This window comes from Nicotiana tabacum, chromosome 15, assembly GCF_000715075.1.
Source record: "Nicotiana tabacum cultivar K326 chromosome 15, ASM71507v2, whole genome shotgun sequence".
In the NCBI taxonomy this organism is placed as follows: domain Eukaryota; kingdom Viridiplantae; phylum Streptophyta; class Magnoliopsida; order Solanales; family Solanaceae; genus Nicotiana; species Nicotiana tabacum.
In genome coordinates, this window is record NC_134094.1 from 2,181,552 (window position 1) to 2,209,050 (window position 27,499).

The 27,499-nt window shown below is 37.3% G+C and overlaps 2 protein-coding genes across 3 annotated transcripts; one reads left to right on the forward strand and one right to left on the reverse strand.

Annotated features, from left to right (window-relative positions):
• The first annotated feature begins 14,186 nt into the window (after nucleotides 1-14,186).
• LOC107798357 (uncharacterized) lies at nucleotides 14,187-19,653 on the forward strand. Its single transcript, XM_016621334.2, has 7 exons — nucleotides 14,187-14,320; nucleotides 16,364-16,430; nucleotides 16,512-16,570; nucleotides 16,667-16,756; nucleotides 16,858-16,997; nucleotides 18,840-18,897; nucleotides 19,168-19,653. Exons 2-7 carry the CDS (start codon nucleotides 16,364-16,366, stop codon nucleotides 19,342-19,344), a joined length of 591 nt encoding a protein of 196 aa, XP_016476820.1. The 5' UTR covers nucleotides 14,187-14,320; the 3' UTR covers nucleotides 19,345-19,653.
• Nucleotides 19,654-21,974: 2,321 nt separating this feature from the next.
• On the reverse strand, nucleotides 21,975-25,711 carry LOC107798355 (calcineurin B-like protein 7). 2 transcript variants are annotated; one of them, XM_016621331.2, is made up of 8 exons: nucleotides 25,603-25,711; nucleotides 25,437-25,519; nucleotides 25,259-25,318; nucleotides 24,448-24,556; nucleotides 24,172-24,224; nucleotides 23,196-23,276; nucleotides 22,489-22,601; nucleotides 21,975-22,284 (listed from the first exon to the last, which is right to left on the reverse strand). In XM_016621331.2, the coding sequence occupies exons 1-8, from the start codon at nucleotides 25,670-25,672 to the stop codon at nucleotides 22,212-22,214; spliced, it is 642 nt and encodes a 213-aa protein (XP_016476817.1). In that variant the 5' UTR covers nucleotides 25,673-25,711; the 3' UTR covers nucleotides 21,975-22,211. The 2 variants fall into 2 exon arrangements, with proteins under 2 accessions (XP_016476817.1, XP_016476818.1); XM_016621332.2 differs by lacking the exon at nucleotides 23,196-23,276.
• Nucleotides 25,712-27,499: the final 1,788 nt, after the last annotated feature.

The following is a 27,499-nucleotide window of genomic DNA, read 5'->3' on the forward strand; positions in this document are numbered from 1 at the left end:
AAACTCTAATCGTGGTAATAATAATGCACCAAAGAACCCTCCTCACCACCAACAGTGGAAAAGGAAGGAACAAAGGCATGAAGCGGTGCAAGCAGCAAAGCCAAAAAATGCATGCTATAGATGTGGAGGAAAAAGGCGATGGTCACGTACATGCCGTACGCCAAAGCACCTGGTTGAGCTGTATCAAGCCTCCCTGAAGAAGACAGAGAAAAATGCTGAAGCAAATTTTATTTCTGAAGATAATTTAGACTTCATACATTTGGATGTAGCTGATTATTTTGCACTCTCTTCCTTGCCACCTAGTTTAGCAGTTGTTCATCGGTATTCCATGTGTCCATGCTTTGAAATATCACAGCGTTTCGTCCCATGTGTTTGATTTCAGCTCTGTCCAGTTGGACAAGGATTTGACTTATGAGGAGGAGCCGGTGGCAATTCTAGCCCGGCAAGTTCGCCAGCTGAGATCAAAGAGTTACCCTTCAGTTCGAGTGCAGTGGAGAGGTCAGCCTATTGAGGTATCTACTTGGGAGTCCGAGTCCGATATGTGGAGTAGATATCCCCACCTTTTCGCCAGCCCTGGTACTTTTCTATGTCCGTTCGAGGACGAACAATTGTTTTAGAGGTGGAGAATGTGATGACCTAAAAGGGTCATCTTATGTTTTAGAACTCGAATCTGCGCTCTTAAGACATAAAAATCTCATTTTTACCCTCCTCGATTTACGTGCGCAGTCTGGGCATGTTTCCGGAAAGCTTTTATGTTGAAAACTAATGAAAATAAGAATTTTTGCCTTAAAAGTTGATTTTAGTTGACTTCGGTCAACATTTTTGGTAAATGGGCCCGGATCTGTATTTTGACGGTCCCGGTGGGTCTGTGCCGAATTATGGGACCTGGGCGTATGCCCACAATCGAATTCGGAAGTCCCTAGCTCAAGTTATGAATTTTTGATGAAAATTAAAAGTCTGAAAATTTAATTATTTTTAAGAATTGATTGGTGGTTGGCATTGTTAGTATCGGGTCTGTATTCTGGTTTCGGAGCCCGTTATAAGTTCATTATGATATTTAAGACTTGTCTGTGAAATTTGGTGAGAAACGGAGTTTATTTGACGTGATTCGGAGGTCCAGATGAGAAAATAGAAACTTTAAAGTGTTATTGAGAATTTTATTTGAATTGATGCTAAATTCGTAGTTCTAGGTGTTATTTTGGAGATTTGATCACGCGAGCAAGTCTGTATGATATTTTTCGACTTGCGTGCATATCTGGTTTGGAGCCCCGAGGGCTCGGATGCCATTCGCGCGATGCACGAGTTGAGTTCAAACCTCAACAAGGCTGCTGGTGCACCAAATCTGGTGTGCCCGCACCTGCAAGCCTTTGGTCGCAGGTGCGAGCGATAGCCCCGCAGGTGTGACCAAAGCCTGGACTTCATTTTTTCCGCAGATGCGGACGTCGCTCCGCAGGAGCGGGACTATAGAAATGGAACCCTATCCGCAGGTCCAGCCCTAGTTGGCCCAGTCCTTTTCCGTAGAAGCGCACGTCCTGTCCGCACGTGCGGATGCACAGGTGTGAAGGTCGCTGGGCAGTGAGTTCATTTAATTTGGACTCTAGCCATTTTTCTTCTCGTTTAAAAAGGATAGGAGGCCTAGGGCAATTTTTCAAAGATATTTTCTTCCCCAAATCATAGGTAAGTGTTCCTTAACTCGTTTCTTTCAATCTTTTACTTCATTTTACAAGAATTCAACCTAAAACCTAGAGTTTTCATGGTAGAATTAGGGGTTAGGGTAGAAACTAGGGATTTCGGGAATTTGAGGATTTAGACCTCAATTTGAGGTCAGATTCCAAAACTAATTATATATTTGGGCTCGGGGGTGAACGGGTAAGTGTATTTTGGTCCGAACCTCGAATTTTGACCAAGCGGGCCCGGGGTCAAGTTTTCAACTTTTTGGAGGAAATTTTGAAAAATTTAATTTATGCAATATAATTGATTTCTTTAGCAATATTTGATATTATTGAGTCATATTTGAATAGATACGAGTGGTTTGGAGGTGAATTCCAAAGGAAAGGTTGTGATTGAGAATTAAGTGGCCTTCGGAGCGAGGTAAGTATTGTATCTAACCCTGACTCGAGGGAATTAGAAACCTTAGATTACTTGCTAAGTGAAATTCATGTGAGCGGCGTATATGTGAGGTGACGAGTACTTATGCGCTGCCAATTTACCTGTTTTTCCATGTTTCTTCCGTTTTCTTATATTGTCTCTTCCTATGCCTAATTGCTACGCGTTATACTAGTGTTGTTAAATTGATCGTCATTATCATATTTGCGGATTTTCTTTTGGTAATCGAGTATTTATTTAAAAGTTGAGATTTATATTGTGGAACCAAATATTGAAGTAAGGTTTGTACTTGTTATTCTATCTCCCTGTTGTTATTTATGCATTGCATTATGGTAAGGGAGAGTGTTAATGCACGAAGGGTAATGTCGTGCCATATTGTGAGTGTAAAAGTACGAAGGGTGATGCCGTGCCATATTGTGAGTGTAAAAGTACGAAGGGTGATGCCGTGCCATATTGTGAGTGCAAAAGCACGAAGGGTGATGTCGTGCCATGATATGAGAGTTAATGCACGAAGGGTGATGCCGTGCCGTTTCTATTAATTTTATGGTGAGATTGAGAGTAAAAGTACGAAGGGTGATGCCGTGCATTTTTCCTTACTGTATTCACTATTCCTGTTGATTCATGGTATATTGACTGCTCCGGTGATCATTTTGTTGTAGTTCTTTATCTTGTATTCCCCTCAGTATGTTCCCCTCCCGACATTTCCTGTTTAGTTTTTCATTTATGTTATTTGTATATACATTGTTAAATTGTACAGGTTCATTTGTAGGTGCCTTGCCTTAGCCTCGTCACTACTTCGTCGAGGTTAGGCTCGACACTTACCAGTACATGGGGTCGGTTGTACTGATACTACATTCTGCACTTTCTGTACAGATTTTGATACCGGCTCGGGTTGATCGAGATTTTGCTATTGGTCCGCTGGCCGGAGACTCAAGGTAGATCTGCCGGCGTTCATAGACCTTGAAGTTCCCGTCTATCTTTTTTGTTCTACTGTTTCTTTCATTCAGACAATTGTATTTCTTCCAGACTATTGCTTGCAGTAAATTCTAGAATGCTCGTGAATTGTGACTCCAGATCCGGGTAGCAGTAATTAATACAGTTTTATGATATTCCGCACTTATTATATTTCATCTTAGTTAATTATTGTTAATTACTGAATGAGAATAAGGAATTGGTTTAATGATTCTCTAGCATTGGCTTGCCCAGAAAGTGAAATGTTAGGCGCCATCATGGTCCCGTCGGTGGAAAATTTTGGGTCGTGACAGCAAGCACTCCCTGGATAAATTAATCCAGTCCATCAAATTTAAAGTGCTACTTCTTGCATCAAAGCATCTCGACATGGAGCACTCCAAGGATTAAATCCAGCCCATCTCTCATGAAGGAATTAGAGGCACCTTTCTTGAATCATGGGAGACAATTTGAAGTACTGCTCCCTTTCCCAATAAAGCATGGAGCATGCAAGCATTCCATGGATAAATTAATCCAGCCCATCAAATTTGAAGTGCTGCTCCTTTCTTCAAAGCATCTCGGCATGGAGCACTCCTTGGATTTATTAAATCCATCCCATCTCTCATAAAGGAATCAGAGGCAACTTTCTTGAATAAAAAATGAGTAAAATATTGGGTGCATCTATCAAAGACAAAACTACAACAACTCTCAAATCATGCCTATAAGAAAACAGGCGAACTCAAGAATCAGATACGCAACTTTCTATATAATTGTCCATCCAACTACAAGTTCTTTGTTCTACTCTTAACAAGCATTGAGATTTACTTTTAGTAGATTTACTGTGTACACAAAAGAGTGAAGAGAGACTTAAAAATATTGGAGAGGCAGTGTGTCCTTAGAGGTTGTGTCATTATTCATTACTTTGGTGAGCGAGTGAGAACCAAAGAGTCGTTGTTGGTGAGTGTGTTAAAACCAACCCTTGTTCGTTGTTGGTGAGCGAGTGAAAACCAAACTTGTAAACGTTGGTGGTGAACATCGAAAATAACACAAACTGTACACAACTCATATTACAAAGAGATCAAGAGATAACATCTTTGCAACCCAAGGAGGCTGGAGTAGTATACCACATTGGTTCCGAACCAGTATAAAATTTCTGGTGTCATTTACCTTACTGCTTTCATATGTTATTATAAGTAATTACTGTTTGTTGAGATTAATATTTAATTGAATCAAAGTACTAACAGTATTGGGCACTCTGTCTCCGCATCAGTCGACTAAGAGCATACATAGTCGACTAGAAATTTTTAACATGCTACAATTCATCCGCCTCTTGCACTTTCAGTTGTCACATTACTAGTCTCACTAAAATTACAAGTAGTACTTCTTTTGGGCAACTTTTTTATGGCACAAATAACATAATCTTTACGCTCAGAATTACTGAACTTATTAAGAATAGGATCAGACAACACATATTCCTTCATTAGCCACTTACCATCATTATAATCATCAGAATTAATACACTTATTATTATAACACATACTCTTCATTCGTCCAATAATCAAATCTCTTTTCCTCTGATCACAACTCTTTATAGTAACAGCTCTTCCCTTATCTTGTTGTATCCAAGTTCCACCTCTTCTTCCTACAATCCTACTAAACCTTCCCTTGTTCTTCTTCCTTGGTGTAATAAAGTAACGGTAAATACATGTGTCCCAATTATCTTCTACTCCTCCAGTAGAATGGCCATGGCTGTAAGTTACCTAAGGTTCTTGTTTGTAAACATCATACATTGCAATAAAACCATTGTCATTCAATTCTTGCTTAGCAACAAACCTCAAAAGAAATTTCACTAACTCTGAATCCGTCGGTCGAAATCTATACCCTTCTCCAAGATTATCCAACTCCATCATATTCATTGTTTCTTCAATATGAAGATGAAAAAAACGCAGCAGCCGAGACTAGAGAGTTTTGAGTGATAAAATAGGGCTATATATATGACTTAGGAGTTTAGATACTTTGTATTTATAGAACAAAAAGTTGATTATGATCAATGGCAATGAGTTCGATTTTAGGGAAGTACGTGAAGCCCAAGTATATTCAACAAATTTTACCTGAAATCCCTGCCTTTGTAGGAAACCATCCAAACGTGTAACAATTTAGGAAACTTTCTTCTAACGGTCGAAATTGTTCGTTGTAAAATAATTTAAAAAAAGGAACTGTTAATATATGGAAACATGGGTGTATACGGTCGAAATAGATTTCGGCCTTCATACGTTCGATCGAGTTCGAGTGTTAAGAAGTCGGAATGAGATTTTGGGAGTGAGCTCTGAGGTCGGTACTAACGAACCTCGAGCCCAAAGGTCGCCCAAGGAGGCGGCTCGATAATCCTATCGAGCCCGTGACTGAATCGATCCGCAAGGCACTGCTTCGAGGTCAGAAATGCGCGACACCCATCTCGAAGGTCGAACTCGATCCAAGACCGAAGGGCCCGACCCAGTAACGAGTTCGAGCTAGTATCGAGCTCACAGACAAGAGCCGTTGCAACCACACCAACAAAGAGAATCTTGGCGGGAATCAAGGAAGAGACAAGTCATCATGGGTCTTCCACTACATGTTTTATTTTATTATTTTTTGGTAATGACCCTCTTCTATAAAAGGGGGAATCCTTGTAAGCTTGGCAGGTGGAACATAAAAAAAAGATCACTTCCTCTAGATATTGATAGTAATCCCCTTGTGTTTGTTTTACTTATTCATTCTTTTTGCTTATTATTTTCGTTCTTATAGTCAACAATACACATATTTCCATTTCTCTACGCGATTTATATCAAATTGTATCGCATATCCTTAGAACCATCCACAAATCTAATGTTATCCGATTTTTCCGGTAAACAGTTTGGCGCCCACCGTGGGGCTAAGGGTAACAGTGATCATTTGATATAAACCTAAAGTACATGCCAGTTTGCAACTTCAAATCAGCAATGACTTCACCTATCGACCACGAAGAATGTCGACAAAGATCTGATTGGCCAAAATGGCAAGAGTCAATTCAATCGGAATTGAAGTCACTTGCTAAAAGAGAGGTCTTTGGACCAGTAGTCCAAACACCTGCTGGTATAAACCCAGTTGGTCATAAATGGATTTTTGTGCGAAAAATGAATGATAAAAATGAAGTTGAAAGATACAAGGCTCGCCTTGTTGCACAATGATTCTCACAACGACCTGGAGTCGATTATGAAGAAATATATTCACCAGTTATGGATGCCATAACATTTCGATATCTCATCAGTTTAGCCTTACGTGAAAGGCTTGAAATACATCTAATGGATGTGGTTACAGCTTATCTGTACGGGTCACTTGATAATGAAATTTACATGAAAATCCCTGAAGGATTTAAAATGCCTGAAGCATATTCAAAATCTCGGAAAATGTACTCAATCAGATTACAAAGATCTTTGTACGGTTTAAAACAATCTGGGCGCATGTGGTATAATCGCCTCAGTGAATATTTGCTGAAAGATGGTTACATAAATGATGTTATTTGTCCATGTATTTTTATAAAGAAAATGGCTTCAGAATTTGTTATACTTGCTGTTTATGTTGATGACATAAATCTTATTGGAACTTCAGAAGTGCTCCAAAAGGCAATTGAATATCTTAAGAAAGAATTTGAGATGAAAAATCTTGGAAAGACAAAACTTTATCTTGGTTTGCAAATTGAATATTTAGCAGATGGGATCTGTCACGCCCCGACCTGGGAGCGAGACTGGCACCCGGTGCCTCAACTAACCTGGTGTACCAAATTGCGACTAAGGGACTCTGAACATATAATATCATAATTTGGCCATGGGGCCACCTTGCAAGACAATTTGTGAATCAAAATATAAAACTGAATGGAAACTAGCGCTGACTAAACATCAATATAAAGTTGGGCTGATAAAACCAACAGGATATGTCTACAAGCCTCTACTGATGGATATATTGTGATCGGAACAAGGCCCCGACCTACCCATAACATATATACATACATACAGAAGATGTACACGAAAACCTAGACCCGATAACTCCAAAGGACGTGGAGCTTACCGATCAGGCTGAACTCTGCAAATACCTACTGAGGAGGTCTACCCGTCTGTCTATCTGAACCTGCACGCATGAAATGCAGCGTCCCCAGAAAAGGGATATCAGTACAAAATAATGTACCGAGTATATAAGGCAATAACATAACTGAAAGTTGAAACTGAACTGATAATATAATAACTGAAAGTAATTGGGAGTCAAAGATGATCTGGAGATATACTTACCTGTTGATACTGACTCAACTCCTTCAATATAGTAAGTAAAATAATTGTCCGGCCTTATAAGGCTCGGTATATATATATCTGCTCTGCCGTAGTAGGCTCGTTCATTGGCGCTCGGCCATACTAGGCTATGTATCTCGACCATGCTGGGCTCGCTCATAGGCGCTCGGCCACAGTAGGCTCGGTATATAACTTTTCATCTGATCAGAGGTTGCCCAATAGGGGCCTGCCCATCGATTATAGTTCGATGGTAATGAAAATACTGTAATACTGTATATATAGGCTTGCTGCTCTCTTGACTGGAAGAAGACAATACTAAATTGAATATAGAGTCTCGATAAGGAATAATATTGTAACTTATGAGACTAGAATAATGTGAATAAATTCATGAATACGAACTTCTCTTTATGTCTCATTACTAACACATGTAGCTACGAGATCATGCCAAAATGAAGGAAGGCTTAGCCTTAACATACCTTATCACACTCTTTCCAATCACCAAGTTGAACTCGCCTCTTCTCACCTTAATCTACAACAACGATAATAATACTATCATTAAGTTATGAAACGTATAACTATCGCACAACGAATAACATGCTTATTTTGTATTAAAACGGACAGCATCTCCCCTATAATCCTTACTTCCTCCAAATTCAAGATAACACCAACAACACCAAAAATAACAATAACAACATATATACATTATTTTCCAACCTTATGTACACCACAAAATACTACAAAATATCCCAACACACCACAATCTCTTCATACACAAACGACCATCATAGTATTGTCAACAACCCCGAAAATGTTACGACGAACGACTAGCCCAACATCCTGTATTTATGTGGTGTTTCTCCATACCCTTCCTCCTCCAAAACTCTACAAAACAGTAGTAAATCACGCAGCCCAACAGCAACACCAAACAGTCCACAAAACAATCCATAAAACAGTCCGCTACAAGTGAATAACTCGAACTCACGGCTTCCGATCACCGTCCCGTGAGTTCTTACAAATATAGAACAACTTACCATGCATCTACAACTGTAAATAATGGATGAAAGAGAGTAGTAAACTTACCTTATTTGTGGGATAACTCAGCTCCTATCTTGGTTCTTCAAACTCTAGGCTTTACCTCCAATTAGAACTTGAAAGGGAGAGAAAATCAATTGGGGTTTGTGGAAAATTTTTGGGAGGATTTTTGCAGAGATTAAGTCTGGTTATTTTGCCCTATTATCATCCTAATATATGAAGGGGATAGTCCTTTAAAAATTCCTCTTTGAGCTACCCGAACTGGCCCAGTTTTGGACTACCCGAACTGGCCCAGTTTTGGATTCTCGTTTAAGCAAGTAGGTGACAGTCTGCGCAGTCTCGCAAAAATGCCCATATCTCTCTACTCAGATATCATATTGACAAACGATTTAATGAGTTGGAAAGTAGACTCATAGATCTTTAATTTTATGGATGAAACAACCCATAACTCTAAGTATATTGGGAGAAAATAGCAATTACATTTGACCCAAAGTTTCAGTAAAACTTATGAACGTAACTTGTGATGACTTTCATCGACTTTTGTTCCACCACTCGCTTGACTTCAAAACATAACACACGACTATCATACGAATAACATAACTCATAACATAACCTCCTTGTCATGTAAAACACCCTGGTCTCATCCCAAAAGTATATGCTACAACATTCCCAATTTGTCGGCTTTCGACGAAATATTATTTTCTTCAATTCCTTTAGCTTCTAAACCTTCCAACCCTCTTTGTACTTGTTGTTCATGATATTCAATATTTGTAACTTCCGAAGTAACATGATTAACTTGCTTTATATATTTTCAAAGATGATCTCATATTTTGGGTCCTACATTAGTTTGCTCACGACGCAGTATTACGTACAAAAATATATAGGGTGTAACATCATTCCCCCCTTGGGAACATTCGTCCTCGAATGTTTACTTTTAGAGACTTTGGAAAAAAATTTCCAGAGTTTCCTCCGTACACTAGACTATAACTAACATGCATGCAACCAGAAAACATATTATGCATGCCACACATGGCCAATGTCTATAAATAACAACACTTTGCCTCAAAGAGTCGTAAATCATAAATACTGAAAGTCAGAAAATAAGAGCTTACCTGATAACCTACTAGCCTGAATAGAGTTGTGCTGTAGCATCCCATCTCGAGCCATATCTTCAGTTTGAAATAGGTGGGGGTATTTATACTTTATTTCTTCCTCCGCTTCCCATGTCATCTCTTCCACATTATTGCTTCTCCATAAAACCTTCACGGAGGCTACCTCTTTATTTCGTAGCTTGCAAATTTATCGGTCTAAGATGGCAACTAGAATTTCTTTGTATGACAAGTCCTCCGTAATTTGTACATCATATGTGGACACCACTCTGGTAAGATCGCTAATGCACTTCCGTAGCATAGATACGTGAAAAATCGGATGGACTGACTCCAATTCTTAGGGCAATTCTAACTCATAAGCTACTTGTCCCACTCTCCGAATAATCCTGTAAGGCCCAATATACCGTAGGCTAAGCTTGCCTTTCTTGCCAAACCTCATCACGCCCTTTATAGGGGATACCTTTAAGAATACCCAGTCATTAACCTCAAACTCAAAGTCTCGTCGCCGCACGTCAGAATATGACTTCTAGCGACTCTGAGCTGTCAACAGTCGCTCCCGGATATGTTTTACTTTCTCTACGGCCTGCTGAACTAGGTCTGGCCCATGTAACCCAGATTCTCCAACATCAAACCACCCTACAAGAGATCTGCACTTACACCCATGCAAAGCCTCGTACGGAGCCATCTGGATACTGGAGTGGTAACTGTTATTATATGCAAACTCGACAAGAGGTAGATGTTCATCCCAACTTCTTTTAAAATCCAACACACATGCTCGTAACATATCCTCGAGCGTCTGAATTGTGCGCTCGGCTTGTCCATCAGTCTGTGGATGAAAAGCTGTGCTGAGATTCACCTGAGTCCCTAGACCTCTCTGAAATGATCTCCAAAAATATGCTGTAAATTGAGCCCCACGGTCAGATATAATAGATACTGGTACTCTGTGTAGCCGTACTACCTCCTTAATATATAACTTTGCATAATCTTCTGCTGTATATGTAGATCTGACTGGTAGAAAATGAGCTGATTTAGTGAGCCTATCGACTATCACCCATATAGAATCGAACTTACGATGAGAACGAGGTAAACCCGTAACAAAGTCCATGTTTATCGCCTCCCATTTCCATGTCGGGATCTCTATAGTCTGCATTAGCCCTCCGGGCTTCTGATGCTCTATTTTCACCTACTGTTAACTAGGACACTGGGCGACAAACTCAGCAATGTTCTTCTTCATATCGTTCCACCAGTACATATCTTTAATGTCATGATACATCTTCGTCGACCCAGGATGAATGGAGTACCACGAATAATGTGCCTCTGACATAATCCTGTCTCGTAGCCCTGCTACATCTGGAACACACAAACGACCCCTGTATCTCAGAACCCCATCTCCCTTGAGCTCTAACAATGGATTCTTCTGCTGCGGAACTCGCTCCCTTAACTCGACAAACTCTGGGTCCTCGTACTGCCTTTTCTTGACTTCAGCTATGAGAGATGATTTTGCAGTGTTTTGGAGTACAACTCCACCATCGTCGGAATCTACTAACCGAACCCCCAAACAAGCCAATTGATGAATCTCTCTAGTTAATTGTCTTTTCTCAGCCTTTACATGTGCTAAGATACCCATAGATCGACGGCTTAAGGCGTCTGCTACAACATTAGTTTTCCCTGGATGGTAGAGAATGTTAACATCAAAATCTTTCAATAACTCAAGCCATCGCCTATGTCGCAAATTCAACTCTTTTTGCTTGAATATATATTGCAGACTTTTATGATCTGTAAATACATCAACATGAACACCATATAAATAATGCCGTCAAATCTTAAGTGCATGGACAACCGCAGCTAACTCGAGATCGTGGGTTGGATAATTCTTCTCGTGCTTCCTTAACTGCCTTGAAGCATACGCAATTACCTTCCCATGTTGCATCAGGACACATCCTAACCCGACACCTGAGGCATCACAATACACGACATAACCCTCTGGACCCTCTGGAAGTGTTAGAACTGGCGCTGAGGTCAACCTGTTCTTAAGCTCTTGGAAACTTCGCTCGCAAGCCTCCGTCCACTGAAACTTAGTTGATTTCTACGTCAACTTTGTCAATGGTGTCGAAAGGGAAGAAAAACCCTCTACGAACCTCTGGTAGTATCCTGCTAAGCCTAGAAAGCTACGAACCTCTGTCGGAGTGGTAGGTCTAGGACAAGATTTCACGACCTCAATCTTTTGAGTGTCTACCTGTATACCTTCATCGGATACAATATGCCCCAAGAATGCTACAGACTTCAACCAGAACTCACATTTAGAAAACTTAGCATACAACTTACGATCACGGAGGGTTTGGAGTACCGCTCGCAACTGGTCCATATGCTCATCCTCTGAACTTGAATAGACCAGAATATCATCAATAAATACTATCACGAACAGATCTAAAAATGGCCAGAATAGGCTATTCATCAAGTCCATAAATACGGCGGGTGCATTCGTCAACCCGAAGGACATGACAAGGAGCTCGAAGTGGCCATATCGGGTCCTGAAGGCTGTCTTCAGAATATCTTTCTCCCGAACTCTGACCTGGTGGTATCCCGATCTCAAATCTATCTTTGAAAAGAATCTAGCCCCCTGCAACTGATCAAACAAGTCATCAATCCTTGGAAGTGGATACTTATTCTTAATAGTTACCTTGTTCAGCTGCCTATAATCGATACACATCCTCAACGAGCCGTCTTTCTTCCGCACAAAGAGTACCGGTGTACCCCAAGGTGAGGTACTGGGCCTGATGAAACCTTTCTCCAGCAAATCTTTTAAATGCTCCTTCAACTCCTTTAATTCGGCAGGTGCCATTCTATACGGAGGGATGGATATTGGTTTAGTTCCTGGAAGCAAATCGATGCTAAAATCAATCTCTCGCTCTGGAGGAATACCTGGAAGCTCATCTGGAAACACATCTGCATACTCAGTGACTACGAGAATAGACTGAAGTGTAGATATCTCAGCATCTGCATCTCTAACTTCGCACAATATGATAAATGCACCCTTTTGCAATCATTTCCCTCACCTTCAGATAGGAAATAAACCTACCTCTGGGTGTCGCTGTATTACCTACCCATTCAAGGACTGCCTCACCTGGAAAATGAAATCTGGCGGCCTTTGCTCGGTAATCAACTGTGGCATAGCAAGCTGACAACCAGTCCATGCACATGATAGCATCAAAATCCATCATCTCTAGCTCAACTAGGTCGGCTGAGGTCTGACTACTACAAACTGTCACCGTACAACCTCGGTAAACCCGTCTAGCAATAATCGATTCTCCGATCGGTGTAGATACCGCAAAAGGATCGCTTAGATGCTTTCCTTGACCACAAAACGGAGACTATACTCTCGAACACTCATATGGGTTTGTTTTATGCTAACAAAGATAGTGCAAATCTTGTTGGTTATACAGATGCAAGTTATTTATCTGATCCCCATAAAGCTAGATCTCAAACCGGCTACGTTTTTACATGTGGAGGTACTATCATATCATGGCGCTCCACAAAATAATTTATTGTTGCTACTTTTTTAAATCATGCTGAAAGCTATTCATGAAGCAAGTAGGGAATGCGTATGGTTGAGATCAATAATTCATTTTATTCGAGAAAAATGTAGTTTGGAATGTGAGAAAATACCCACAATTTTATACGAAGACAATGCTGCATGCATAGCCCAATTGAAGGGGGGATTTATAAAAGGAGATAGAACGAAGCACATTTCACCAAAATTATTCTACACACACGATCTTCAGAAAAATGGTGATATTGATGTGCAACAAATCCGTTCAAGTGACAATCCGACAGATTTATTCACTAAATCTTTACCAACTTCAACTTTTGAGAAGATGGTATACAAGATTGGAATGCAGAGACTTAAATATTTGAAACAAGGTTTTCACCAGGGGGAGTAAAATACGCTATGTACTCTTTTTTTCTTACTAAGGTTTTTTTCCCACAGGGTTTTCCTTATAAGGTTTTTAATGAGACAGCTAGCAATACGTATTATTAAATATGTGTACTCTTTTTCTTTCACTAGGATTTTTTTCCACAGGATTTTTTCCTAGTAAGGTTTTAATGAGGCACATTATCTTTTAATGAATATCCAAGGGGGAGTGTTATAAATATATTATATTATGGATGTTCATTTAGTACTCCGTTGTAGATAAGCTTCCTGAAGAAGCTTATCCATATGAGTCTCTGCCGTAAATATGTTTATCTATTTAGTACTCCATTGGAAATAAGCCTCCTGAAAAAATTTATCCTTTCGGTACTCCGTTATGGATAAATATTATCCATGGTAGAAAATTATCTATATCTGGCACAACAGCTTAAAGTAGCAGCTTACACAACAACTTTCTTTCTTCTATAAATAGAGGAGAATTCAATTCATTATGTACATAAATTTGAAGTTTGAATAATATATCAGTTTCTCTCTATACTTGTCTTTACTTCATAATAATTTTTTTTTTTTTTTTAAATTTCGTTATCAGTCAAATTATGCTACGTAAATTGAGACGGACATTGTAAATTGCTAATAATATGTCTTAATGTTGATTTCCGCAAAGAAAAGTAAACGTAACTCTCACGTGATTGGCTCGTGCCTGATCCAATAATTAATGGTGCACCTGCACCGCCTCTACATATAAATATGTCAATATCTCCTTATTTCATTCTCAGTTCACCATAATTTTTCGCCGTCTCGAACTTTCTCTTCTCCTCAAAGCTCGAAACCCTAACTTCAATATCAGCGCTATTCACGAATCTCTTCTTCTAATTCGATTTCGCAAGCATAAACAGGTAACGATCTTACTTCCAGAAATTTTCAATTTCTATAGATTGCGTTTCTCACGAGCTCTATTTTTGCTTTTGTTATTTATGTTCATGTTATTACGCCACAAAATGTTTTGATAGAGTAAAAACTGTGATTTAATTAGTTCAAGTTTAATTTTTTTTTGTGGCTATCGGAGCCTTAATTTTATAATTATAGCCTCTTGTTATGTGGAATTTGCGTTACTCACGAGCTCTTTTTTTTGTTTTTTTTTGTTTTTGTTATTCATGTTCATGTTATTATGCGGCAAAATGTTTCGAAAGAGTAAAAATTGTGATTTAATTAGTTCAAGTTTAGTTTTTTTTATTTATTCTGTAGATATTCGAGCCTTAATTTTATAATTATAGCTTTTGTTATGTGAGGATTCTAGACTTTTGTTATGCAGACTTGTAAAAAGTTTCATACTTTTGTAGGAGCTATAACTAATGATGCCAAAAGCTGAGAGTACGAGCTCCTTTTTGTTTTTATTATTTATGTTCATGTTATACACTGCGAGTTGTTTTGAACGAGTAAAAATTTGTGATTTAATTCACTCAAGTTTATTTTTTTTCTTCAATTTTATAGCTATCGGAACCTTAATTTTATGATTATAGCCTTTTGTTATTTGGAGACTCTAGCCTTTTGTTATATGTGGACTTGTGAAAATTTTCTTGATGTTCTGGAAGTTATAATTAATGGTGCCAAATAGTTGAGAGTAAGGCTTAGTTTCTGTTGTTACACTTGTATTATCAGAAGCAGAGCTAGGATTTCAAGCTTTTGAGTTTGGAATTCTAATCCTTTTACGTTAGTGAGTTCTAAATATAATAATTTGTACATATTAATGAATTTTTATAGACAAATACTAAGTTTAGATCGGATCTACTGGGTTCGGCCCGAACCCGTAGCTGAAGGGCTAGCTCTGGCCCTTGTGTATTATGGTCCAGTTTGATGAGTGTCTTTTTGGTTTGGTAAGAGTTATGTATGTCATTTTGTGATACGTAGAACCTCTAGTGCTTTTAATGAATGCCTAATAAGATAGTATGTTTGAAGGATTCATGTATCTAATTGCACCTAGGGGTGTGGCCTAGTGGTCAACAAAGTGAGAGAGCAACATGAGGTCTCAGATTTAAATCCCAACGGAGGTAAAAACACTATGTAATTTCTTCCCATCTGCCTCAGGCTTGGTGGGTAGAGTTATCCCGTATCAGTGTTTGTGCTGGCCGGGGGGGGGGGGGGGTTAAACAGGTAGTCGGTGGAATAGTCGAGGTGCGCAAGCTAGCTCAGACACCATCGTCATATAAAAAGGGGATTCATGTAGCTAATTCTATCTCGATTGAGGCGTTGTTGTTGCTGCTGCTAGAACTTATTCCCCTTCACCGTGTTTTTCTTTTGGGCTTTGTTTTCTTATGAGGTCATTGGGTTATTCTCCTAGGAGAAGCTATAAATTTAACATACTTTTGCCGTTTCTAAGAACAACTACTGCTGCTCTCTGATTTCTAGTTCCTCTAGTTTATTTTAGATGGGAAGCCTGGGAAGTTGGAGAAACTGGTAGGGAACTCGAGCTTGGAGTTAGTTTCATCATATGGTGTGTTGAAAAAGTATAGCTGGGAAGGGTTGAAATTTAGTTTCTAGATATTCATGTGAGAGGAGAGAGCTGACTTATGAGCAGAAGGCCTGATTATTTCTGTTTTTTGTTGATGGGGATCCTTAAAAGGTTGAATGCTGTAGAGATGTGTTATTACTTGAAAAGGTGTGGGAAAAAGCAACTAAAGCTTCCATTTTTATCTGGATCTCATGTGTGTGCGCAGTTACTTTAATGCATGTCTATTTGAACAATTGCTTTGGTCTTTTAGGTAATACCTATAAGTTTCTCTGTCGTTTGAATAATGTGCTTCAAGCATCTGGGTTCTAGTGTGTGCTAGCATTGAGACTCTTCTTCTCTTGATCTTCCATCTGCTGATATTCAAGTTTAGTTGGATAGTCTCCATGTTGTCAATGCTGTGTTCAGTTGACTGACTTTCCTCCTCTCTCAGATGACAGCTAAACCACTAACAAGTGAGGCTATTGCTCTTACAGAGAAGAAAATGGACATGACTTTAGGTATTATTGTCAGCTACACATGTTTTACTCCTCTCTTTTGGTTTTCTTCCTCTCCTGCTGATAATCAGTTGGTGCTTGCAGATGATATCATCAAGATGTCCAGAACAAACACAACCAAGCCTAAGAAGCAAAGAGTTTCAGTAAGCACATCGCTCTCTGACCATTTAGTGTTTATTTCAGCTTTTGTCAGTTTGATATGAAACAGGATTTTAACATTTATCATCTGCTTTCTGCAGAATAGAAGCCAAAAATTTTCTAATAATGTTGCTCAGGATAAATCTGCTAAGATACAAAAGTTTATGGACACAAGATCATCTATGAGACAGGTACTCATCACAATTCTCTCAACCTATGAAGAATTTGATGGTTTCTTTTTTGTATTGGTGGATGCTGAATGATACTTCTTTGCTGATATTCTTATGCTTAGGGGGCTCTTGCTCGTAGAAGATCAAATTTTCAGGGAGACCAGTTCCCTTTGGCAACTGAGGCAGCCAAAAAGGCCGCAGTTGCTCCTATTCGCAATAGGCCTTTCAATCGAAGCCGAGCAGTGACTGTAAATAAACAGAGGTGTGTTTAAACTGTGAACTGTGAGCTTAATATATGATTAAGCTAGTCGGTTATTAGTGTCCAGGTTTGCTGCGCATGTCAAATTCTGAGCAATTTAACTCTCATTTGATGCAGGTAAATTGTGGTCCTATTTATTGTTGATGAATTTGCCATGTGTCTCTCCTTTATGCACTTTAAAAGCTTGCTGATAGTTTGGTCGGGTGATGTTCAAACTACAATCCTTGGAAGTTGTATACTCTAAAAGCATGCTGTTAGTTTGGTTGGGGTGTCGTTGACGCTACAATATTTGGATGTTTGTTCAAGTGTCAAATGATGATTATTTTCCATCAGAACATTGCATCTTTCTACAGTGTGTCAGTGGACTTAAGTTTGTTGTGCATGTTTTGAGTTTGAGTCCTACTCTTTTAAGTTGGTATTGGACACCCGAGACTTGGGAAATTTTAAGGTGGATTAAAGTGCATCTGTGAGAGCTGGCATAGAGAAAAGAATGTGTTACAATATATTGTTTTACCTAGCTGCAATATTGCCCTTGGAGTATGAGATGAATGAGAACTTCCCCGTAATGGCAATAAGTGTATATTTTCTGGAGGTTTGTTTGGTAGCACTAGCATCATGGGGTATACTATGTCTCGTAAGTTTGTGGTTTTGGAATGGTTGCTTTCATATGAACAGACACCCTTAGAGAAGCTTGTCCCAAAATAACTCATTAGTTCTTTGAAAGTTGATCATCATTGATTTCCTTTCGAGTCACATTGAAGTATGTCCTGGTGAAAGCTTCTGTTCGAAGTAACTCAACTATTTGGCATGTAATTGTCTTTGAATTTCCTCTGGGATATGGATGATCAATTCTTTCTGATTTTATTTCCTCTGCCCAACCTCCAAAATTGTTGTTGATATGAAGTTTGGAAAGGCATGGAGCATGACACATGGCATTCATCTGCTTCCTTTCAGCAATGAACTTGCGAGGCTGCTGTGCATTTTTAGTTTTGCCTTCTACCACCTTAAACAATATTACTTATATTATTCTATGGTTGGCATGACACTATTCATTTTGAAATGGTTGTTCTGGGACATGCAAGTGTTGATACTTCTCTTTCCAGGGGTTTGTATCCAACTGTGTGCCATAATCTAGACTAACCGGGGCTAACACTCCGGAAATTAAAAATGCCAAAATAGGAACAAGGATGGATATTATTAGAAATGCCTTATGTAATAGAGTCGATCCACTAAAGTCTTGAGCAGCGGTGTAGGATCAGATCCCAAAGATAGTAAGTATTTTCTTTCTTATGAAAGAAAGTCTTCTTCAGCAACAAGAAGAAGGAAAAGAATTGAATAGAGGAACTCCTGAGCATTTTGCACTGTTTTGGAGGATAGATATTGCATGTTCTGCATATTAAGTTGTTTACCAGAAATTTTTAGGTTTGTGGGTTGTGCGAGGGGCTCCAACTCGAAACTTTTACTTGCAACCCTGTTGAAGAGATTCTGGAATCTTGGTGAAGCTTTACTTTTTGCCGAAGTTAACGGATGATGAAATCCCAAGGATGTTATTTCTCCCACATCAATGGTCTGATAGTTCTACTTTGGACTTTGTTTCCTTCTGGTGGGAGATATGCGTATGAAGTTCTGTTTCTGGGTGCCGCTTCTGTTTCTAAGGTTTGGCTAGTTGAGAATTTTTTATTAGCAGACTGATGGTAAGTTGGAAATATACAAGAACTTGTATGCTTATAGTGCTCTGCCACCACACATTGATCCTGCAACTTGGGGCTGCTCACTCTTTAATAAGAAATCTGTGGATAAGCACTTCTCCTTACAGTCGCTCCAATTCTTTTTTTCCTTTTGCAGGTTCGGGGCTCCTTCGGTTCAGAGGGGTGCTGCAAATGGTGGCCGGTTTATTATTAAGGTAATTGAAGGTCCAACTAGAATTGATATAGCTGTTCTTAAACTTATAAAGGTCCCCGCTTTTCTGCTCTTCCCACATTGAAATTTGAAAGCTTGGATTTGAGTCAAACTCCGCAAGGACCATATCACTGGAGGTGTCTCCATTTTTTGATAGTCTGATTTGTCACTTTTTAGAAGCATTGCCTTCTCGCTGCTGTCGGTTCTGTAGATCAGCTTGTATGCATCTTCTAAGGTTTGAAGAAATGTAACAGTTTGTGTTCTGTGTGTGTAGCAACAAAGGCAGGAGGTCAAGCCAGTGTCAAAGCAGAGGCCTCAGACATTAGATTCTCTATTTGCAAATATGAAGGAACAGAGGATGAAGATGCAATCTCAGCAGAATAACGCTCCAAGGAGAAATGGAGGCGGGCAACAAATAGTGCCATGGGCTAGAGGTCGTTTTGGGAAGTGATGACAGATCATGTTCTGCTGATTCCATGTGCTATGGGCTAGATGTCGTTTCGGGAAGTGATAAACAGATTACTGTGCAGCTAATGCCATGTGCTCTTTGCAGATTAGTCCTTTAGGTCCGTGTTGTGAATTTGATAGCAGAGCTCTCTGCACCTGATCATTGTGGTTCTTTTTGTGTCCGTAGCAGCCTTAGGTGCTATCTTTTCTTGGGGAATGGCGAAAACTGTTTGGAACTTGTTGTGATTTGACGCAGATGCGCTTTATAACTATCCATATAAGAAATTTGTATAGCATTTCTTGGTTTTAGTTCGATCCTAAAGTTTCTATGTTTGATTCGTAACTTTTGTAGCTTTGTATTGTTAGGTAGGAAGCATATATTTGATAACAGTTGTCCCGAACCAAGGACAAGGCATTGCTACTTGCTAGTTTCTTTTTGGCACTATACATTTTTCTTTAATTAGGTTGAATCTAACGGAAGTTTTTTTTTGTTGCTAATAATCTAACGGAAGTTGAGTCTGAATCATTGAGATCTCAACTTGATTAAATTCACTTCTTTCAAAAGTATTTATCTTTAAATAGGTTTGAATCAATCAAATCTTGTATAGACTTTTACTTTCAGAGAATGTATTTTCACCACCACTCTATTTATTATCATTGGCTACTACCATTACTATTACTCCAGCCGCACCACTAGCTTTCAAAATATGGTACATCAAAGAAATCATTTATACAACGTTAAACAAACTAATATTTTTTCTTTAATATTTTGTACGTAGAGTATTATTAATAATTTATTTGAATTATATATTTTTTAAATAAATGCAGCAACAACAACAACAATCCAGTGGAATTTCACAAGTGGGGTTTGAGGAGAGTAATGTGTATACAGACCATACCTATCTTGGGAAGGTAGAGAGACTGTTTCGATCCTCGGCTCGAAAAATAAACAATCTTAATTATACAATGTTTAGTCCTAGATACAATATCTTAATTAGCAGAACGGCAAAGGGCTAAATATACCCCTCTACTTTTGAAAATGGTCTAAGAATACCCTCGTTTTACTATTGGGTTATCTATGCCCCTTCAGTCATACTCTGGGTTCAAATATACCCCTCATTTAAACGGAGGGACACATGTCATCGTCCTGTTGGTCAATTCTAAATATCTCCTAATTAATTAAAAAGACCCATTACCCATACACGAAAAATAATTTTTTTTTTTGTAAAAACTGGAAAAAACTGAAATTATTTTTACTAAAAACTGAAAAAAACGAAAATATTCTTTTTTTTAGTTTTTACAAAAAAATGCCTTAGAAAAAACTGAAAAATATTTTCTAAAACAATGTTTTTGTAAAAACTAAAAAAAAGAAGCTGAAAATCAATTTTCTAAAGAAATTTTTTTTGTAAATACTGGAAAAAACTGAAATATTTTTTACTAAAAACTGAAAAAAACGAATTTTTTTTTCTTCTTCCAGTTTTTACAAAAAAACTGCTTTCAAAAAAGCTGAAAAATATTTTCTAAAATAATATTTTTGTAAAAACTGAAATAAAAAACTAAAAAGCAATTTTCTAAAGCAATGTTTTTGTAAAAACTAAAAAAACAAATATTTTCTTTTTTTCTTCTTCAGTTTTTAGTAAAAAATATTTCAGTTTTTTTCAGTTTTTACAAAAAAAATTGCTTTAGAAAATTGATTTTCAGCTTTTGCAAAAACATTGTTTTAGAAAATATTTTTTAGTTTTTTCTAAGGCAGATTTTTTGTAAAAACTGAAAACAAAAATATTTTTCTTTTTTTTTCTTCCGTTTTTAGTAAAAATAATTTCAGTTTTTTTCAGTTTTTACAAAAAAAATAATTATTTTTCGTGTATGAGTAATGATTCTTTTTAATTAATTAAGAGATATTTAGCATTGACCGACATGACGATGTCACGTGTCTCTCCATTTAAATAAGAGGTATATTTGAACCCAAAGTATGACTGCAGGGGTATATATAACCCAATAGTATAACGAAGAGTATTCTTAGACCATTTTCGAAAATAGAGGGGTATATTTGGCCCTTTGCCGAAAATCTTAGTAAAACAAACGGTCTAAGTTAGAGAGCCCTAGATATGAATTTATCTGGTTGTTAATCTTAAAATTATTCCAATTAAGCTAAATAAGGTATTTAACAAATATCGGGGTGTAGCTCATATGGTAGAGCGCTCGCTTCGCATGCGAGAGGCACGGGTTTCGATTCCCCGCACCTCCAATTCCTCTCTTAGCTTTCATATATTTTATTTACCGTTTTCAGATGTTACTTTATACTGGTCGAAAAAGGTCATATAACTAAAATAACATTTGTAATGAACTACAAAGTAACTAATAACATTTATTAGTGAAACTACACTTTGCTTTCGTTATTGCATGCACGCCCAAAAACACAGATTCTTTAAGTTTTTGAAAATAAATTTTACATATTTTAAGACCAGTTTAAAAAGCATTATAAATCATAAGGGTTAATAGTTTAAAATATGAAAAAATATATAATATATGCGTGATCAAAGAAGAACATCCTTTGACTCCCCAATAATATTATCTGGTGTAGATTGTCTTCACTATTTACTATTTTGCTTCTTACAATTTGAATAGAACAGATTGACCCAACAAAAATTTCATATATTTTATTTACCATTTTCAGATGTTACTTTATACTAATCGTCTATGATGTTATTTGTAATGACCAGATGAATTTTCAAGAATACAATGTTAGGGAAACATTTTGCATTTTACAACCTAACAATTGTACTTTTTCCTTTGATATTCGTGCAGTTAAACTTAGTTGTTTATTCACAACTCGGCAAAGCAACTGCATTTTCCTTAATTAGATATAACTCAGAAATCCTTGTAAATGTCATCATTCGCTTCTGTATTCAGCACAAAACTAGGAAATGCAGCTGTGATATCCCTGCAAAGTAACAAAACTCATCCTTTCAATTCACTAAAATCAGCAGAAGTTTGATAAATTAGCACTACTCAAGTATTTTATGAGCAATTCCAACATAGTTCTATTACTTTGATGTGACAAAATATAATCCTATAATTTTATTGTTATAGCAGGTAAATTTTACATAAATACAAAGCAAGTGATAGAGGAAGATTAGAGAATTACTTGAGATATGGAATTGTCATGTTCTTCAATAAAGATGGATTTAGAGCTGCAAAACTATTCCACTCTTCTATATCTATCTTTCCATCCCCTTTAGAATCTGCCTCCTCAAATGTCTTGGCCCAAAAAAATTAGATTAATAATATGAGTTAGTTAACTTTAAATGCTATATTATTCCGACTTTATACTATTGCATTTTTTCTCTATACTATTATGATTTTTGCATGCTTGCTTGGAGTCGAACGTCTACTGGAAACAACATCTCTACCTCCACAAGGTAGGGGTAATGCTTCTATTCACTATCCTCTCCAGACCCCACTTGTGGGATCAGTGGTGAAGCCAAAAAATTCAATAAATGTGTTCAAATTTGAACACCCTTTGCAGTGGGCTATGCAAGGATGTTCAAACTATTTTTTTAATCAATAACAAATAATATTTTACCCTGAACATAATATAATTTCTCGGCGAAGATTGTTCAATTGACCACCCTTGGCCATACGTAGCTTCGCCCCTGTGTGGAATTACACTGTGTTTGTTATTGTTGCTACGTTAGTCGGACTCTTCAAAAATGCTATTAGGCACTCGTTAGATTCTCCAAAAGTAGTACATCTTTGGAGGATCGAACACAAGTACGACAATATTATTGAATAATTTAGTGACCATCCCCCCACCCCCCACCCCACACCCAGTAAGTTGCATGTAAATAATACCTTGTCGACAATAGCTTCAACTATATCATCAGTGAGTATCAATTCTGACTCATATAATAGTGCTAAAATCAGCTCCTTCACCTGAACTCAGCTCAAATTCAAGGAGAAAAAACAGAAATAAGGGTTTATTTGGCCTCTATTAAGAGGAATTAACTTAAATAGCCGTCCATTCAATTGCTTAAATTAAATATAACTAGCGGATATATAAAATATGTATAATTCATGTATAATATGTATATAACTGTATATAATCAATATATAGTTTATGTATACCGGTTAGAAAAAATAAGGATTAAATATGACAGGTTACAACAACAACAACAACTCAGTATAATCCTACTAGTGGGGTCTGAGGAGGGTAGTGTGTACGTAGACCTTACCCCTACCCTGGGGTAGAGAGATTGTTTCTGATAGACCCTTGGCTCCCTCCCTCCAAGAACTCCTCACCTTGCTCTTGGGGTGACTCGAACTCACAACCTCTTGGTTGGAAGTGGAGGGTGCTCACCACTAGAGCAACTCAATCTTGTCAAATATGACAGTTACTTGTGTAAAAATCCCTTCTATTAAAAGTCATATGTTATGCTAACTTCACACTAAACCAAATTTATCCACTATAACAATAAAGTTCCAAACCAATTTTTTGTAACTACAAGTATAATATAGTCACAGAACTATATTTTGCATATCAAAGTGACTGAAATTTACCCGCTGTAATAGAAAAATTACAAAACTTTTACCCTCTATAACATTAACGATAATGTCACCTTGATGTGTAGGTTTGTCGTTATAGTGTATAAAGTTTAGTGACTTTACCGTTATAGCAGGTAAAAGTCAAGTCACTTGAATCTACTATTATAGTAGATAAAGTTTAGTGACTAATGTTATAATGACTAAAGTTTAATATTTTAAGGTGATTAAAGAAATAGTTTTGTGACTCTACGGTTATTATGTTGTTATATGAGTAGTGCATATTTACCTCTTCACGTCCAATGAAGCCTCTTTGCCATAAGTCATACACTTTAAATGCAACTGCAGCATCAGAAACCACAGGGTTCAATGCAACAGCAGTTTACGTTGCTCGGACCTTCCAAAAATATTGCCGATCCCGTATCGAATTCTCTATGTATTTTTGGAGAATTCAGCACACAACCCGACGACATTTTTAAAGAGTCCGAGCAACATTGGTAGAAACATCTGTCTGATTTCATTGCCTTATCTAATGCCAGAAAAACACCTAATTGGAAATTCATACCAGCAATTTTCTCTGCTTGAGAAGCATCAGGATGGAAGATGCTTAGTGTACGAATAAACTCGCCAAAGTCTATTAGCCCATCATTGTTGGAGTCAAACAACTTGAACATCTATACGTAACTGACATTACTGTCAGAGTCAGAGTCAGGATTTGAAACTTATGAATTCAGTATTCTAATTTTTTTAAGTTACTGGGTTCTAAACTAATAATTTGTGCACAATTCAATAATTTTTACGACAAATACAAAAGTTACTGGTTCAGCCGAATCCATATCCAAAGGGTTACTGTCAAACCAAGGTTTAAGAAAATGTACATAATGAAAAAATGGCCATTGCAGCGCATAAGCAAATCGACGCGGATTTTTCGGGTTCAACTGAATCTATTACTTTCTGTTCAGATTATGTATACAAAAAAATTAAAATATATTATATAACAAGATCAGCTCATGCTGAAGCAGTGGCAGAATTAGGAATTTTGGCAATGAGATTAAGAAATACAAGAATAACACATTTTGGATTATGAACCTATGACTTTAAGTAAATTTTGAACCTCTTTACCATTACACTAGACGTTTCTCTTATGTCAAGGGAAATCAATAATAGTCTATATATACAAAAAAAAAAAAGGAAGAAGATTATTTTTACTGTATTTGCGCAGTATTATTTTTTTAATAAAATGGATTTAGTTCTCCTTCCCAAGAGGTGGCTCGGCTCTTGTTCTGAATTCACTGACTCTAGATCTTGAATTCGCCACTGGTACAACGTAAAATATATGCACGCTAAAGTATAGAGCTAAAAAGAAGTTAACTAACCCTGTCTGAAAACAGAGATTGCTTCCTGCTATCTCTGAATAATCCAAGCTGGAACTCTTCCTGTAACAAACTCAAACTTATATTAAGTCATCAAATATAATAAGAATTTTTTTTAAGAAAGAAAGAAATGATGGAATTTACTCTGCTAATAAAGAAAGACAGAAATGATGGAATTTACTCTGCTAATAAAGCCATCATTGCAAATAGAACAGCTTAATTTTCTGAAGAGTTCACTTAAGGTCTTGACTTCTTCCAAAGAAACTGAAATCAGAAAAAATAGAAGTGAATGTTAAGGGAAGAAAAAAGAAAAAAGAAAAAAGAAAAAAGGAAAAACCTATACGTACAATGTGTCTGAGCTGCCAGTACAACATGATCTTCATATATCTTTTCTTGCTTTATTAAAACACAGCCCATTTTATAATAGTTTTCTGTTTTGTGTAGGCTATATATATACAGGTTTCCTGAATCTCTATAATTTATATGGAGGGGTTGGTTGTATAAATGGAAGGGAACTTTGGAGCAACGGTAAAGTTGTATCCGTGTGACCTACAGGTCACGGGTTCGAGCCGTGGAAGCAATGACTAATATATGCATTAGGATAGACTGTCTACATCATGTACCCTGGGGTGCGGTCCTTCCCCAGACACTGCGTGAAAGCGGGATGCCTTGTGCACCAAATTTAATTGTATAGATAAAAAGCATAACTGAACATTCATAAGCCTTTCACCTTACTTTCTTGACCATAGAGAGGTGACAATGGGCGAGTTAGGTTAAATTTGAGTAGGTCAAAGATAGTCAAATTAATAAGCGAGTTATGATCCAACTAGTTTGAGACTAATATAAGGTATAATTGTTTTTTAGTGGAGAAAATTGTGGGAGTGACTTGGTAATATGTACGAGCAATATAAGGGGCGGAGCTACAGCCCGTGTAAAATTATACTGAATATATAGATTAACATTACTTTTTTTTACATACGTATTAAATCTTGAACTTCCTTAGAAAAATTCAGCCACTGGCCCTATAATTAAGCGCAAAGTGTACATTCTATTAAAGGTATTTATTCACATTCCTATTTTAGAGATTTTAAAAGGTACATTATATTCCTTAAGTTATCATTTTATTGTGGAACCAGGTACTCTTGCTTTTATAATGTGCGGTTGTAAGGAACGAAATTGTTCACATTCACCAAATTGGTTGTACATAAGTAGTTCCCAATGTTCCAAATTCAGGAAATTGGAAGAAGAGTAAATTTTTTTTTGGTTGAAAATATTTCGGAACGCATCAATCCTCCGTTCATACGTATTTCATACATTCCAGATATAGATTTGGATAAAATTTCATGTGGTTCGGAAAAACTTACTAAGTTAGCTCGAATTTCATGTCGTTTCCATTGACATTATTTGACAAATTTTTAATACAAAAAGAACTCAAATTATTTTCTCAAGAAGTGGTGAAGTATTAGAGCTCAAAAGTCAGTGCTACAATAGCAATAATTACGCTTCAATTTCAAGTAAGTTGAAGTGGGTTGTATTAATTGTCATTGGTCATATCGCTCAACAAAGATCATTACTGAATGAAAATATGCAAACTGAGCCCCGGACCATCACTCTGTCATCACCATACTTGTCCCGCGGAACATGAGCTCTGATACCAGTTGGGCAAAACCAGCTCAAGGATAATGTACTCTTACACGGTGTAATATTATCCGCTTTGATCAAGCCCACACGGTTTTTTCCATAAGACTTTATACTATTAAGAGATCTCTGCCCCTTATATGTTGACTCCCAATATTTTCAACTACCAATGTAGAACATTATTCGCATCACCAACAATCGAAAAATGCCAATTCTTATATACAAGATTAGAAAATCAAAAGATGCAAGTCAAAAGAGAGATTTGAGTACCTTGAATTGGGGTAAAATGACATAAGCAATAAATTCTAAATGGATAATGACAACAATTAACTAGGCTAGTGGTGGATTTAGCATATAATTAGCTGGTTCAAGTGTATTCAAAATTCTCAATCAGAGTAAAAATATTTATGTAAAAATTATTAAAATTTTAAAATAATAATTTTTGAACCCCTAATTTCAGAAAGTGCATAATAATAAGTAGAATCTACAAAATTTGAACACATCAAATTTAAATTATGAATTCGGCTCTCGACAAGATATCCATTTCGACTAAAACTTAAAAATTTGAACACATCAAATTTAAATTATGAATTCGCTTCTTAACCA